This window comes from Alosa sapidissima, chromosome 5, assembly GCF_018492685.1.
Source record: "Alosa sapidissima isolate fAloSap1 chromosome 5, fAloSap1.pri, whole genome shotgun sequence".
Lineage (NCBI taxonomy): Eukaryota > Metazoa > Chordata > Actinopteri > Clupeiformes > Clupeidae > Alosa > Alosa sapidissima.
The window spans coordinates 35,256,573-35,272,450 of NC_055961.1; the positions used below are offsets into that span (position 1 = coordinate 35,256,573).

The 15,878-nt window shown below is 43.6% G+C and overlaps 1 protein-coding gene across 9 annotated transcripts in view; it reads right to left on the reverse strand.

Moving 5' to 3' along the window:
- Positions 1-15,878, reverse strand: part of specc1 (sperm antigen with calponin homology and coiled-coil domains 1) — an 86,343-nt gene that overhangs the window by 18,548 nt on the left and 51,917 nt on the right. For 7 of the 9 annotated variants that reach the window (XM_042091154.1, XM_042091155.1, XM_042091156.1 and 4 more), the window contains 5 exons: positions 12,010-12,281; positions 11,484-11,584; positions 10,887-10,950; positions 10,392-10,536; positions 5,583-5,685 (listed from right to left, as the gene is read on the reverse strand). In XM_042091154.1, coding sequence (XP_041947088.1) covers positions 5,583-5,685; positions 10,392-10,536; positions 10,887-10,950; positions 11,484-11,584; positions 12,010-12,281 — 685 coding nt within the window. Of the gene's footprint in view, positions 1-5,582; positions 5,686-10,391; positions 10,537-10,886; positions 10,951-11,483; positions 11,585-12,009; positions 12,282-12,740; positions 14,349-15,878 lie in introns of those variants that run through there. The other 2 variants (XM_042091159.1, XM_042091161.1) reach the window with 2 other exon arrangements.

Genomic DNA, 15,878 nt, shown 5'->3' on the forward strand with positions numbered 1-15,878 from the left:
ATGAAAAATCTTTCGCTGTGTGTCAGACGAAACTGCGCCTGACCTAAATAAAGCACATCAAACGTCGAGACAAGAAATACAACGGGAAGCCAGCGGAGGGCCGACTGGCGATCGTCTTACAACAACTTCCAGAAAGGCCATAACAATCGATGACAAAATAGTCATAAAGAGAGTCGCTGGTCAGGGGTTGGGTCTTTGTCTGGGTTAAGTTACCGTGACTGGACAAACTAAAGTAGGCAGCCTATAAATTTCCAAAGCCTTAACATTTCAGCACCCACCTTTAAATGTGGGGCAAAGTGCAAAGTCTATCAACAAGCAGAGATCTTGTACATGAACTATAGATGTTGTGTGGCATGTGGGATGTGGGAGCATTAAGCTGGCATAGATTTTTGTGGTAAGGTCTTGCCCATGGTGTTTAATTAGCAAATTGATTTTGCCTAGTTATTAAATTAGATTTAGTTAGACTTGAGACTTTGCACTTTGCCCATTATTCAAATTAGGGCTCTCTGTGAATGCATCGGACATTGGTCTCACTGGTCGTTGGAATGCATCAATTGAAGGTAAATGAGGGTGCAGAATGTAGGACTGTGCTAAAGTTTAGCAGTAGTACATCACATTGCTACGTGCTAGTGTATTATAAGTGCACTGTCCTATTTGTAAAGTTACATACACAGCAAAGACACTTCATATGAAGGCGAATTCACCCACTGAGCCTTAAAAACACGTTGTAGACAAAGTGTGTGGCCCTGATTGACTTTAAATAATTACCGTATTTGTCTACCACAGGATCTCGTAAGCTTGGTACTAATGAGCTCCAGCCAGCGGCCTTCTTCTCAACACCACTAATGATCAGAGGATTTGTGAGCCATGACAACCGTGACACTGTACCCCCCCCTGGGAACCGTGACAAACGTGGACCTGTAAACTCCTTCAGAACACAGGTGCCTTCCGTGGGCCACATTGGCCAGCTTTGGTGAACATGCGGCTCATGACTGCTGCTGTCCTCCCCCTCCAGCTTTCATCATCCTGCCACAGACTGGCCTCAGCCAGCACCTCCATATTAAAAGGCCCCGTTGATGAACAGGGGCTCTGAGAAATTACGTGTGCTACGTGCAGAGATCCCTCCCCACTCAGGGACAGCCAAACAGGCCCTGTGGCACCGCTGGCCTCCCCAGGGCTCACTGCATGGGGTCAAGCAGGTGGACGTGAGCTAAGGTAAGGAGCTGGGGCCAGTGCTGAGAGGATGTTACAGACAGGGTGGGGGAGGTGCAGTTGTAGCATCCTGCTCACCATAGAAACGGCACGGCTGACACACACACACGTCAGATGTGGCTATTGTCCCACAGGCCAATTACAGACTCGGCATTAGAGCGGCCTGGTCCTCGGCTCAAGGCTTGGGGTCTGCAGGCGACACTAATCGATAAGACTCTGATGGGAGTCACGCGCATGCACAGCTGCACATCGCTGATGGCCTGCATGGTAGGGCCACAAGCAACACACACAAACAAACACACACACACACGCATGCAAACTCACACACACTTTTCTTTATCTCACATATCACCTATTATAATAATAACCTAAATCATCAGTAAATCATTTCTCAAAATTTGCATAAAACATAAAACAACTGCATATCATGCCAGCAAGGACAAATGGCAGCACTTTCCTCTTTATGCAAAGTGCATCTTACTAGTCTCCTCTCGGTCAGGCATGTGTGCATTCACTTGCAAATAGACATGAAAATGTCATGGTGGTGCACATTGCCTTTGCTGCCCTTCACACCCAAGTGTGTTTACAAAGTCAACAAACTCTCATAGATTACGGCGAGGCCTCTTTTTCATTTCAGGGGCCTGTCATTTAAATGCAATTACCAGCTGTTTGGCCAAGGTCCTGCTGACAGTAGCGCGGCGGTCTAATGAGCTGTGCTCAGGTGACCCGTGCCCTCCCCTCACGCAATGGGCGGCTCATGTCTGCCCTGCCGAGGGCGGCCATGGCGGCTCCGGTAAGACGGCCGAGACAATAAAGCAGCCAGTTTCCTGACACCACGTCTGAACTGAGCACAGGAGCTGGCAGCTGCGGGGTGGGGTGGGGTGGTGTGGGGTGGGGGGAGCGGCTGGGAGAGAGGGAAAGGGGCAGGCAGTCGATATTCATTCACGATTGTGCTCCCATTCAATAACGGCCCTCCCTGCGGAAATGAACAAGGCTTTATGCAATTTACTGCGAAAGGGCTGTCAGGGGAATTTGGCCATTCACTGCCCCCCATCCCCGGCCCCAACACCCCCTCACCCTTATCTTATCCCTGACACTAAACAAACAGACATGTTTGAACTCAACTGCACCGTTGGCATACTGCTCCACGGACGCTGCACACGTGCACCTCGCTGCGAACGTGTTTACTTCTGCGTTTGCTCCTTCTGAGTGCATCAAGGCCAGTTGGGTATGTCCTTCTGACAAGGCTGTCCATCTCCAGATGTTAGCAGGTAATTGGTCCTTAGACGAGGACTGTTTCTTATTACAGAGGGTCCAAGTTGTCTGCGCTGACCTTTTCCCTGGGCCGACATTAAGTTCAATTTGCAGCTTGTGTGCTCCTGAGGTGCGTAACCTTTTCCCAGGTGCAGAGCCAACGTGAGGCCCATGGCCATGTCTGTGCCAGGGAGAATCTTCCAAATAGCTGAGAAGGAGATGGCGTTCCAAACCTAATTTCGTCTGGCTATACACACACATACTTTATTTTCATCCACTGGTGCACCACACATTCAATAAATGTACAACAAAACTTTGCCTGGCACAGCAATACAATTCAGACTAGTCTATATGTACAGTATACGCTATACTATATATTCTAAAACGGATAGTTCCGGTCCTTGATTATGACATCTTGCCAGATATATATGCAGTAACCGTTTTAGTAAAGCTGAACAGCTAAGGGGGGAGTTAGGCACTCCGCTCCCTTAGCTGTTGTACAATCAGTGTAACCTACGGCCTCTCGGGGGTTATTGCTTAATTATAGACAAACATATTGGGATGACTGCCATTACAGTAACTTTAATGACATCCCAATCTAAATCCATAGGTATTAAAATGGATCGCTTTGTGCACTGGGGTACAGTCATGCTGGAGCCGAATAGGGCCTCCTCAAACTGTTTCCAAAACGTTGGAAGGGTATAATTGTCTTAAATGTTTTGGTATACTGAAGCATTTAGACTACCCTTCACTGATCCAGGCCCAAACTCTGGAAAACAACCATTATGCCATTATCTCTTCAAAATCATGGCTGTTAATATTGCACAAAGCAAGATCTACAAAGACATGTACGGAAGAACTTCACTGGCTTGCAGAGAACAGGAGCCTCTACATCATCAAATGCCTTTGGGATGAAGTAGAACAGACATTCAGTGCCTGACCTCACAAATACCCTTCTGTATGAATGGGCAAAACTTTCCACAGACACTCTAAAATCGTGGAAATCCTTCCCAAAAGAGTGGAAGCTGTTCCAGCTGTAAAGTGGGACCAACTCTATTACCTATAGCTTTACAGTGGGATATCATTGAACTTCCTGTGACTGTAATATACTGTGTATATTATGGGATGAGTTGAACATTGTGGACTCTGCTCTGCTGTGACTGGAGTTTTTAGGGCTCTAATATCACATTCTTGGATATAATCCCAGACTATGAGCCATTGTTGTAATTCTGCTAAGTATATAATCCAAGTAATGGGTCTTAACCATTAAAGTCTGAAAAGAAAACAGAGTTACAATGTTTTGTTGCATGGATGGATAACAAAACATTGTTTTAAAAGATGCAATTTATCTGTCAACCAAGAGATAGAGGTAAGACAGACCACCGGTATGAGCTCTGAACCAGTCTATCAGTCAGATGGTAAGATTACATTTAAACAAATCTGAATAGTTCTGAGATAAACAGCTGCCAAAATATTTAAAAGATTCCAAAGATGTCTTTATTGAAAAGCTGAAAAGCCCTGCACTGGTTTGGTACTGTACATGATGCTGGCTATCTTGATGGAGAGCATGCGATAAACAACAGCAGTGCATTTCCCAGCATTCATTGTTCTACTGTTTCGTGCACCGAAAGCTGCACAATAGGAGGGAAAATATGAGTCTTTAAGGATTTAAGTTACACAAAGGCCAGATGGAAAAAATGCATAAATCATTTAACCGTCAAGAGCCTAATTATCCAAAAACTAAACTTCTCAATTATTAGCTAAAGCCTCTTATGACATTCCAGGACCCTGAGGGTGTGCATGCTCTCCAGTGGGGTCCAAATGGCCCGTCTCCTCTAGCCAGGGAAAAACTGGCGCCCTTGACAAGAAAAAACACAATTTTTTCTATTCTTTGGGTAAAAAAAAAATAGGATTCAAAAAAATACTCTAATCAAACACATTTGAGACTTCAGCACACTGGATCAGTCAGTATGTGTATTGCACAAGGAATATCCACATCTGTCTGTGGGCAGACCCAAGCCTCCGCAGAGGGATGGGGGATGATGTGTTTAGAGGCCACAACTGTAAGCCCTACGAGAGCAGAAAGCAAAAATGAGGACCCAAAGGATCAAATAATGACTCAAAAGTTCACTGCCCAATATGCTGCTAACCACCAGATTGGACCAGTGATCCCATTGAAGCCCCCTGACTCTCCAGCCTCACTGCCTTACGGTCAGGGAGAGACTTTCTCTATTATTAGCTCTCAACACCCACTTATCTGACCGCTAAGTTGTCCCGGTTGTGGCGTGTCTGCTAGACGCTAAGTCGTTAACAGTGGGCTTTAGGAGAGGGACTCCAGGTGTAGCACGTAGGCACTCATCAGAGCCCTGTCTTCCTTTCCTTTTGTGCTCAAGCAATGCTCAGTAGAATCCAGAGTTAGCAGTTTCAGCTGGCACGATCCCTTCTGCACATCACAGGGCCAGCTAGGGAAGGCTACAAATCCTCTTAGTACTCAGAAGCCCTTCGTAAGAGTACAAGTCCGTGTAACAGCTGACTCAGGTGAGTGTAAGTCGGCTACTCAATATTCCTTACGCAATGTTGCAAACAAATCACGATTACAGATTAGCTGTCCATTGTGTCCGATGATGGTGCTTGCTCCAGGGTAGGGGGTTGAGGGGTAGGATAGGGGTTTACACTCACACACACATACACACTCACACATCTGTAAATGCAAGGTGTAAGCTCAAGTACATTTCCTGCAAGTGTGCATTACATTGACTAATAAACATGAACACTGATTGTATCAGTATAAACATTTGTTAATAGAGTAATGGGAGGCTTGGCTAGACACTGAGATGCTGTGGGGGGGGGGGGGGGGCAGAGAGATCATTGAGTGGCAGGATTTATGAGCAAGCCATTTCACGGTGAAGCAATCCAATACTTCACACGCAATCTTTCACAAAACAGCATGTCTTATTGAGCAACGACGATAATAGATCCAGTGACAGATCCACAGAAACAGAGGGAAAGAGAGAGATGGATACAGAGGTATAGAGAGAGGAGATGGAGATCCATGGAGAGATCCAGAGGGTCTTCAGTGTGAGGGATGTGTGAGGTCGTGGACCTCTGGCCCCTACCGGATAGCCCTCTGTTTTCTTCTGGCACCACTTCAGTAGAGCGTTTCTCTTAGATCCTCCGTACTCCCGCGCCAGGGCGGCCAAGGGGTCCTTTCTTTCCGCTCTGTTACCAGGGGACACCACACATAGTCATGGGGGGAGAGAATGAGAGACAGAGAGGGGAGAGAGGGAGAGAGAGAGGGGAGAGAGGGAGAAGGAATAAAAACACTTGGCAACATCTGTGCATGTGTGACAATGACCGATGTTTTGGTATGGGTGCGGCGTGTGTTGGAGGGAATGTGTTTACAAACAACCAGTGCTAAGCACTGCCGTAGACTCGTCTGTCTTCTTTTCATGTGGGTAGACAGAATGTGACACTCTACAAATAATTTTGGCCTTTTGAATGTAAATAAGCGAGCCGCTAGCGTATATGTATACACCAGGGCCTGCTCAGTTGGACTGTTTTGCATGTCAACATAGGGGTCCATAGGGGTCTCTCCCTGAGGGTGACACAGCATGGAAGTTAATCAGCATGCTGAGCACAATCATGGGAAGAACTGGAGGCACTGTGGTCATTGCACTTAGAATCATGTCCACTAATCTCGCCGCGACAGGCCTGGAGCAAACATTAGCCATTTCGCTTCAACAACAAGGGTAGCGTAGGGAATGGGCGTGCGTGTGTGTGTGTGTGTGTGTGGTGTGTGTGTGTGTGTGTGTGCATATAAAGGGGGTGGACATTGACTATGTTGCTGAGGGATTCATCACAATGTCTGGGGAAGCTATTCTTCCCTGTGAAATAATGTAGTCTGACATGCAAAATTGTCTGAGGCAGTGTTATTGCTGCAGAGGCCGAAGGAACCATTATTGAGAACCAATACAGAACGAATTGGAGGATATCGTCTATCCACAACTGACATTTACTGTAGATCTACTGTATAGCACTGCAAGTATTAGCACTCCATAGTGTTTCTCACATAGAACTAAAATAGGACCCTTTATGGTAAAGCTAGCCGTTGAATAATATTAAACAGGTCTTTCCAATGCTAATCTATGAAAGCAAGATATTGTAGTTCAATGCCAAAAATATCATTACTCACTTCCCGGATGTCTATTCTACAAACTATACAAATCATTGCGGGGTCCATAATTGCACTGCTGGATCTGAAACGGAGTAAGTAGCGAAATAAACTAGAGACGGATATTACTATGAAACTAAACAAAACAAAGAGAAAGTCATTTCCAGTATCAACGCTCAAGGGCCTGATGGGGAAATTTGGGGGTTTTATCATTACAGTTACAGAACACAAATGTTTTCCGCTGTACAATATCAAGACATTGAATGGACTGAAAGCTATTGGAAATTAATTGAGGAACAAGTAATCAAGATCATGTTCTAAATTTTGCAATGCTGCATGAACAAACTGCAAAGAACAAAAAAGAAAGCACAAAAATGACACTTCTGCATTGCAAACATATCAAAACCCTTTTTGTCTCCTCAGAGAACATATTTTTCAGATTTTCTCATTGACAATGCCAATGAAAGCATTCACAATGAACATTCATGTTGTGAGATGCCTCATTAGCCAAACACAACATGAGAGAGTGATGAGACTTAATGTCAACATTTACAGGTCAGCATTAGTTTACATTATGGTCAGTAATGTCCAGTGCATCTGGGGCTGGACAATGTCAGTTTAAAATTCCCTACAGTTTCTAAAGTCTTCTAATGTATTGTAAACACTAACAAATATGTTAGGTATTAGTCATATTACATATATATAGATATATATATATTATATATGACTAATACATGATATATATAATACAGCAGGGCCAAACATTTTTCAGTGCTTCACAGAGGGGGGATTAATACAGTTTGGGGGGGGGGGGGGGGGGGGGGCTTGGGGGCAACAACATTTACAAAACAAACATAAGGTTGGCCCAGTTTGAGTGTTCAGGATTAAGAACAAAGTCCTCGATGTTAAGCATTTTCCTTATTACAGGTGTCAGTGAGAGAACGACGTTTAACATAGTCCTTAGGCTACTTACATGATTTTGGATTTGATTTTCTAATAGGAGTATGTGTTTGTGACAACACATGTCATGATACATTTGGTAATTTGTGATTGCTGTTTTGGTGAAGTATCTTTCATGTAATGAATGCGCACTCAAGAAAGTGAAAGTAGGCCTACTGTGTAATGAATGCGCACTCAAGAAAGTGAAAGTAGGCCTACTGTGCGCTGTGTCTGTAGCTGTCTGTGCACCTCTGCACATATAATGCTCCTCAAACGGAATGTTCCCTCACGTCTCACACTTTATCTAATGCTTGTGTTTGCAAAATTCCTGACAGTTCCTGACAGATAAACATTTGTTTTCATTTCCTGTTGGTTAGCAGTTGATGTAGAAGCACAATAACTAATTTGACTTCAGCGGTGACAAATCCTGCTAAGCGAGAGAGATTAAGAGAAGCACCACGAAAGTGGTTCTGTGCGCGTGTGTCTCTGCATGGGGTTACGTTCAATTCAAGTCAAAAGTTGGTCCGTCCGGTCAGTAGTTCTGCATTCACACCGCTCCATTATTAGATTAACGTTATCAGACAGCGTGGGAATTTCTCACATTATCATGGCTAGATGTGCGGGACTTGAATAAATTATGTGCAATACCTGCAATCCCTCGCTGAAATTTAGGCCCTGTACACTATCTCACAAAAGTGAGTACAGCTTATATAACAGTGTAAATGTACTGTCCCCTCAAAATAACTCAACACACAGCCATTAATGTCTAAACCACTGGCAACAAAAGTGAGTACCGGTACACCCCTAAGTGAAAATGTCCAAATAGTGCCCAAAGTGTGTGGCCACCACTATTTCCCAGCAATTCCTTAACCCTCTTGGGCATGGAGTTCACCAGAGCTTCACAGGTTGCCACTGGAATCCTCTTCCACTCCTCCATGACATCACAGAGCTGCTGGATTTTAGAGACCTTGTGCTCCTCCACCTTCTGTTTGAGGATGCCCCACAGATGCTCAATAGGGTTTAGGTCTGGGGACATGCTTGGCCAGTCCATCAGTTTTACCAGCTTCTTTAGCAAGGCAGTAGTCGTCTTGGAGGTGTGTCTGGGGTCATTATCATGTTGGAATACTGCCCTGCGACCCAGTTTCCGAGGGGAGGGGATCATGCTCTGCTTCAGTATGTTACAGTACATGTTGGCATTCATGGTTCCCTCAATGAACCGTAGCTCCCCAGTGCAGCACTAATGCAGTCCCAGAACATGACACTCCCACCACCATGCTTGACTGTAGGCAAGACACACTTGTCTTTGTACTCCTCACCTGGTTGCCGCCACACAAGTTTGACACCATCTGAACCAAATAAGTTTATCTTGAGACAGTAAAAAGTCTGCTTGTTTTCAGCAAACTGTTTGTGGGCTTTCTTGTGCATCATCTTTAGAAGAGGCTTCCTTCTGGGATGACAGCCATGCAGACCAATTTGATGCAGTGTGCGGGATATAGTCTGAGCACTGACAGGCTGATCCCCCACCCCTTCAACCTCTGCAGCAATGCTGGCAGCACTCATACTGTACGTCTCTTTTCCAAAGACAGCCCTCTGGATATGACGCTGAGCATGTGGACTCCACTGCTTTGGTCAAGCTTGGCGAGGCCTGTTCTGAGTGGAACCTGTCCTGTTAAACCGCTGTTTGGTCTTGGCCACTGTGCTGCAGCTCAGTTTCAGGGTGTTGGCAATCTTCTTATAGCCTAGGCCAGTGCTTTTTAAACTAGGGGTCGGGACAGGTGGGACGCCAAAAATATGGGAGGGTCGCAAAATGATTTTTCTAAACATTTTTAGACAAACATGTTTAAGATCTGGGATATTCAGTAGCCCTATATGTAGGCATACAATTCAGTGTTTCCATAATGGTCCTCCCAAAGTGGATGCTCTGTACACACATCTCTTTAGTTTACCAGTGACAGAACACAATGCAGCCTTCTTTTGCCACAGGATCGCCAGTTATACATTGAGTGACTACTAGTTATCCATTGGAAAATTATTAATCAGATTGTTAAAGGCTGCCATTGACAGTACCTTTGGTGTTGACATAGCCTAGAGAACATATTTAGTTTTTGCCGGTTGGAGAGAAGGGGGTTGCGGGACCACTGGCCTAGGCCATCTTTATGTAGAGCAACAATTATTTTTTTCAGATTCTCAGAGAGTTCTTTGCCATGAGGTGTCATGTTGAACTTCCAGTGACCAGTATGAGAGTGTGAGAGTGATAACACCAAATTTAACACACCTGCTCCCCATTGACACCTGAGACCTTGTAACACTAACGAGTCACATGACACCGGGGAGGGAAAATGGCTAATTGGGCCCAATTTGGACATTTTCACTTAGGGGTGTACTCACTTTTGTTGCCAGCGGTTTAGAACTAATGGCTGTGTGTTGACTTATTTTGAGGGGACAGTACATTTACACTGTTATACAAGCTGTACACTGACTACTTTACATTGCCGCAAAGTGTCATTTCTTCAGTGTTGTCTCATGAAAAGATATAATAAAATAGTTACAAAAATATGAGGGGTGTACTCACTTTTGTGAGATATTGTATATATATATATATATATATATATATATATATATATATATATATATATATATATATATATATATATACACACACACATGACATATATTATTTAGAGTAAATATAAGCACATAAGAATATCCATCATATCCACTTAAACAACAACAGCATTCTCCTTAACATCTCCTGTCTATAACCTCTCTATAACCTCTAAGTCATTTGTGTTTTATGTTGGTAAGACTGCTTTACCTGAGTTTACTGTTGTCCCATGTATAGCTGTATGAGCCTAGGGAAGTGCATAGAGCTGCTGGGCTCTTAATCACAGACTCTAGGGACGGGCTCTTCCTCATGAAAGACGCTGGCTTCAGTTCATCACTTGGGCCGGAGAGAGGGTCTGAAAGAGGTAGAAAGGAAAAGAGAAAGATTAATGTTGAATCTTGACATTTCTGCAGATTAATTGCCACAATTAATGTGCAAACAAAAATGTCTGTTTTCAAGGGGTAAGACCAGGAATGAATTGAATTAAACATCATTAGGGCCCTTCCTTGTAATAAAACCTCTTCAAAAAATCAATCAATACAGTAACATTTATTCTTGCTATCAGCTACACAGGTACGCATTTGGTTATTCTTGTAAATCATTAACTATTGTACTGTAAATGTTTATTAATAGTGAGAATTAGGTGTGGTTAAACCAGAGGGGAAGTGTGTCCACAGCAACAATGTATTCTGAGACTGTGTTTACCAGGGTGAGAGAAGTTGACCTTTCTTGGTGTGGTCTTGGACAGTGGCTTGATTGCAGTGTGCCTCTAGAGAACGAAAACAAATTATCACATGCATTATGTATGTGTTGAGCAACAAGCATTCACACACAACACATGCTGGGTCGATATATCATTAACTCTACATAGTTCACTTATGCAATCATGTTTTACGGCCCAGGAAAAGACCCAGGAAAACAAATCACGCCTATCAGGTGCAAAATTCTGATACAGCTTTGCTACATTATCACAGTGCTGGTGATTTGTCTTCCTCAGGGTTGGGCAGAGGTGGCTCAGGAGGTCCAAGGGGTCCGACAACCAGAAGGCTGCTGGTTCGAGCCCGACTCGTCCTGACCCTGTCGAGGTATCCTTGAGCAAGACACTGAACACCAAACTGCTCCCAGTGTGCAGGTTGCTGCCTTGCATAGTGTGTGTGAGTGTGTGTGTGTGTGTGTGAATGGGTGAATGTGAGGCATGAAATTGTAAAGCGCTTTGAGTGCTCGGAGGAGTGGAAAAGCACTTCATAAATGCAGTCCATTTACCATGAAGAGGCTGCAGATGGATTGTGGGATTTGTAGTACCTGAGTAGGATGCACTGTAGCAGAGGGGGACGTGCTGACAGGTATGCCACTCAGTGGGCTGCGGGTGGAGAGGCTGACCTTCAGTGCTTTAGCAGGACCATCTGGATGGGGAATAAAAAAAAAGGAAGACATCAAAGACAAACCCTTAGCCTCGTGGCTAATAGTGGTCACGCAAATAATGATAACAGAAAGCAGGGCCTGAGTCTGTTTCTTAGATCCCACTCCTTTACAAAGCTTGAGTCAAGCTAATTATATGGGTGCTTGCGTAAACCAAAGAGCTAGATTCATTTCTCACTACACAAAGGCTGTATATAATGACTTGCAGCCTGGCTCTCAATAATAAATGAGCATGCATCCCCTCCCATCACGCACAGGTCCTCCATCACAAACAGCAGCATACAGCATGTCTTCTATCACCGCCTCGCCTTTCCCCCACGCTTGGGTCGTGTGTGTGTATATTTGGTCAGGTGATTAGCATTAGGGAACAGAGTAAATCTGGGTGCTTTCTGCAGATCCTAATCCCTACCAACCAGCTGTTGCGCTCCAGAGGTTAGGGAGGGGTTGGAGGGAAAGAGCAGGGAGAGAGAGTGGCTCGTGTCCTCACTCTCGAGCGGCCGGTCGAAGTTCTTGATGAGGGATTTAACCGAGGCGGCCGTCTTGGCCTGGCTACTACTAGTGCCGCCGCTACTGCTCTCGCTCCCGTTGAGGCTGGCAGGGGCAGTTTGGGTCATCACGGGGATCCCACACCACTGGGCCCTCTCCTCCGCTGGGGGCGGACTCCTCTCGTCACTCTGTAACCTAGAGACAGGACAGGGGGGTATAAGGCAACACTGCTGCAGAGGGACGGAACCAGTCTGATGCAGCTATAATATAAAGCAACGGTACATTCATTCAGTAGGACCAGCAATGTACAACAAACAGCCAACCTATGAAGAGAGTTGACATAATTAGGGAAATAGTCATGTTGGTATGCAATAGTGCACATTGGTGTAAGTGTGCAATAGTATACAAGAGTGAAAGTGTTGACATAATCAGGGAAATAGTCATGTTGGTATACAGTAATCATGGAACAGTACATTTTATTACATTAAATTACATGCACTAATTTATATTAAATTACATGCACTAATATTCATCTAAAACCTGTGGATTATGAAGTCAAAGAGAGAAGAAAATAAATTCTGGTAGAACGTCTGAACCAGTGCATGAAGGATTAAGACTGAAAACTAAAAAAAAAGAGACCATAAAGCCTCTAAGAAGGTTTGATTCACATTTATTGTCTTGAAGCAATAAATGCACACAACATAATGGTTTTACACATTGGAATTTATACTTTCATATTTCAGCTTTCCTAAGGAGCAGCAATACAATTTCTCTCTGAAGTTTAAACATACGTGTGTAAGGCATTTTTAACGTCTTAGTCGCACAGTCAATAAATAAAAACATCTCAAAAACCCTCTTAAGAAGGCGGCGGTGGGGTAGGCTATAATCTGACTTAGATAACCACATGCTGTAATAATCATGGTTGTGGTCGTGGCACAGTACTGCCGCTCTGGCACAGTCCTCTGCATTGTTTATTTAGAGTGGCTAAAGCCACAATGAAAAATTTAACCTGAGAATGGACAAAATGGCCACGGAGGTTAAGCCTGCAGATTGGGCGATTTCCCTGACATCTGTCTGGCTATTATCTGATGCACCAGCCCCCGAATAATCACTGAAGAAGTCATCAATAATCCTGTTTAGAACACAGCTGCTTAGCACGGAAAGGGCTGAGGAACTTCATTAATTAGTAAACCTCAAATACTGCATCTATTATGACGATGTGATATTGCCGTCAGCAGGATTCTTTGTAACCACAATTCTACACAGGGAATAGTAATGCAGGACAAGAATTCATGAACTCTTAGGTCATGTGACTAGGACCTTTTTTAAAAAAAAATAAAAAAAATAAAAAAAATAACGATTTAGGCATGAGGTGGAAAATGATGAATTGACAAATGACAAATTCACGTGCCATACCTAAAATCATATATACCATTAATTAAGGAATTTCAGATCATTTTATGTACACATGTGTCAATTCTATGCTGCCACCTAGTGACAATGCATGTGTAGTGCGTTTTGATATACAGACAACAAATGATGATGCTGATGTGAAACATTTCAGGTCATGAAATCTTCCATGAAATGAAAATGGCTTAAATGTTACTTTATTATAGATATTTTTTTACAAACATCTATCATCACATATCACAAGAAGGATAGAACAAAATGAAAACTAACATACATGAGGTGTTGCATCAAGTGGAATGAAACTCCTAATAAAATGTTCACAAAAACAACTTTGTCATTGTAACATGAACTCCACGGAGTGTTTTATCACCATCAAGGTCCAATCTAAAACTGGCCAAAAGTGAGAATTTGGGCTGTTTTGTCATTTGTATTGGCTTTTGTCCTAAGGCAATTCATCTGGTATTTCTAAATGTCAAAACTTACAAAAAATTTCATGGAAATATAGTTGCTCAAAGGCACAGTAAAACAAGCCCAACACTTGGATATGAATTGCCAGTTGTACAGACGTTTAAATCATATCACAATTATAAACATTTATATTTCACTGTAAATCAAAGTATTTTCACATATCACAAATTCACATATTCTTGCCACTACCGAGGCAGATTTAAGCAAGCCTGACTTGAACCCGTTCCTGTACTCTTATTACCCAACATGTTACACGTCTTCACTTAATACTGTAAAATTGATAAAGGCATTTTGGAGTGGTAACACTGTCTTCTGGCAGTCTTCATGCCGGCCTATCTGCCTTCTACTGCTGTTTTGGTCTCAAAGGCAGATCCAGTGCTGAGCCTGAAACAGAGAGTGGAGAAAGATATGAAGTGCAACTGATGGAATACGACCATTAAATAACAAACTTCCAAAATGTCTGGGTTTTACATCAATCATGTGCCTCTGTGAGGCTGAGGTGCCATGTTGAATGGCCTCACTGATCATGAAAGCTTTTAGTAGACAAGCAAAATGCTCACCATCCTGCATGCATTTCTGAAATTCATAAAAACATGAGCATGTTTTTATAGATATAAAACATGAATGTTTTACAGAGAGTACAGCCACCGGTTCAGGTTCATTCAACAGCTTTGTGCAAAAACATGGGCAGTTTCACTCAAAACCTTTTTTTTTAATCAGTTAATTTCAGTGAAGACATTCATTGTAATCATTTTTACAAGATGGATTACAGAGTCAGTGCTGCAGTTGCTCAGAGCAGACAGCAGGTGGAGCTCTATGCTACTACAGGCGGCCAAATGAGAGATGAAGAGCGGTTATGTCAAGCAAAGAAACCCAGCACTTCAAGAGCATTTCACCGAGAGAAAGAGAGAGCATATCAGTATCTCAACCAGCTGACAAGGAGACAGACAGCGAACTCATCCACAGCAGAAGCAGTGCAAAGAAGGCGATCAGGGCAGCACACAAAGCTAATCCTCTACTGCTATGCATCCACTCCCAACACACAGCACCCCCCCCCACCCCCCCAAACCCAATCATTCACTACCAGGGAAGCACTCAGGGCGGCGCCAGCATCCAACTCACCTGGGTCCTCACACAAGGGGGCGTGGCCATGTCAGAAGGGCAATCCGCTAGAGAGTGAGGTCAGGGAGGCTCTGTGGAGCGGGCGACTACCGAGTAAAGGAGCGTCGGCTAGGCCGGACTCGGAGGATGGGGAAGACGAGGGGAACGAGTGGGGTGACTGGCCATTGAGGAGACTACTGGGCTACTGTGATCAGTGGATGGGCTAATGAGCGGGATATTCATTGTGAGCAAGCAATATTTTGTCACAAACCGAAAAAGTGTGAGAAGTTTTAAATCGTATGACAGGACAGATTTAGGGGCCATATTTTTATACGGGGGCGTAAACCGAGTCTTTGTGTAGAAGGGAACCGCAATGAATATCTCCATTGAAAAAAAGTTTTTAGTCTAGGACTAGGCTTAATCCACATATTGGAAACTGGCCCATACATAGTCTAAAATCACAGAAGTCTATGCACCCTTGAACTTCTTTTGTAAAGGTTTTGTCTACTTATTTGTGCATGCATCTATTGATGGTCAACACTAGTCAACTCTAGCCCAAAAGAATCAGTGTTCGCCCAAATTATGATTTCAAAAAGGGGCTCGGCAGGTATGGACCCTGGTATAAACATGCAATATTTTTGGACAAAAAACTGATCACAACCACACATCATTACATACTGTATAGCCTCAATAATCTATGCAGCTCATCAATCTAATATGAGCCATTTCATAAATCAAATATAAGTTTACAATGTGACACAATAATACTGTTATGTACGCCTAATCATTTGTCAACATGATGGTATGTCTGTG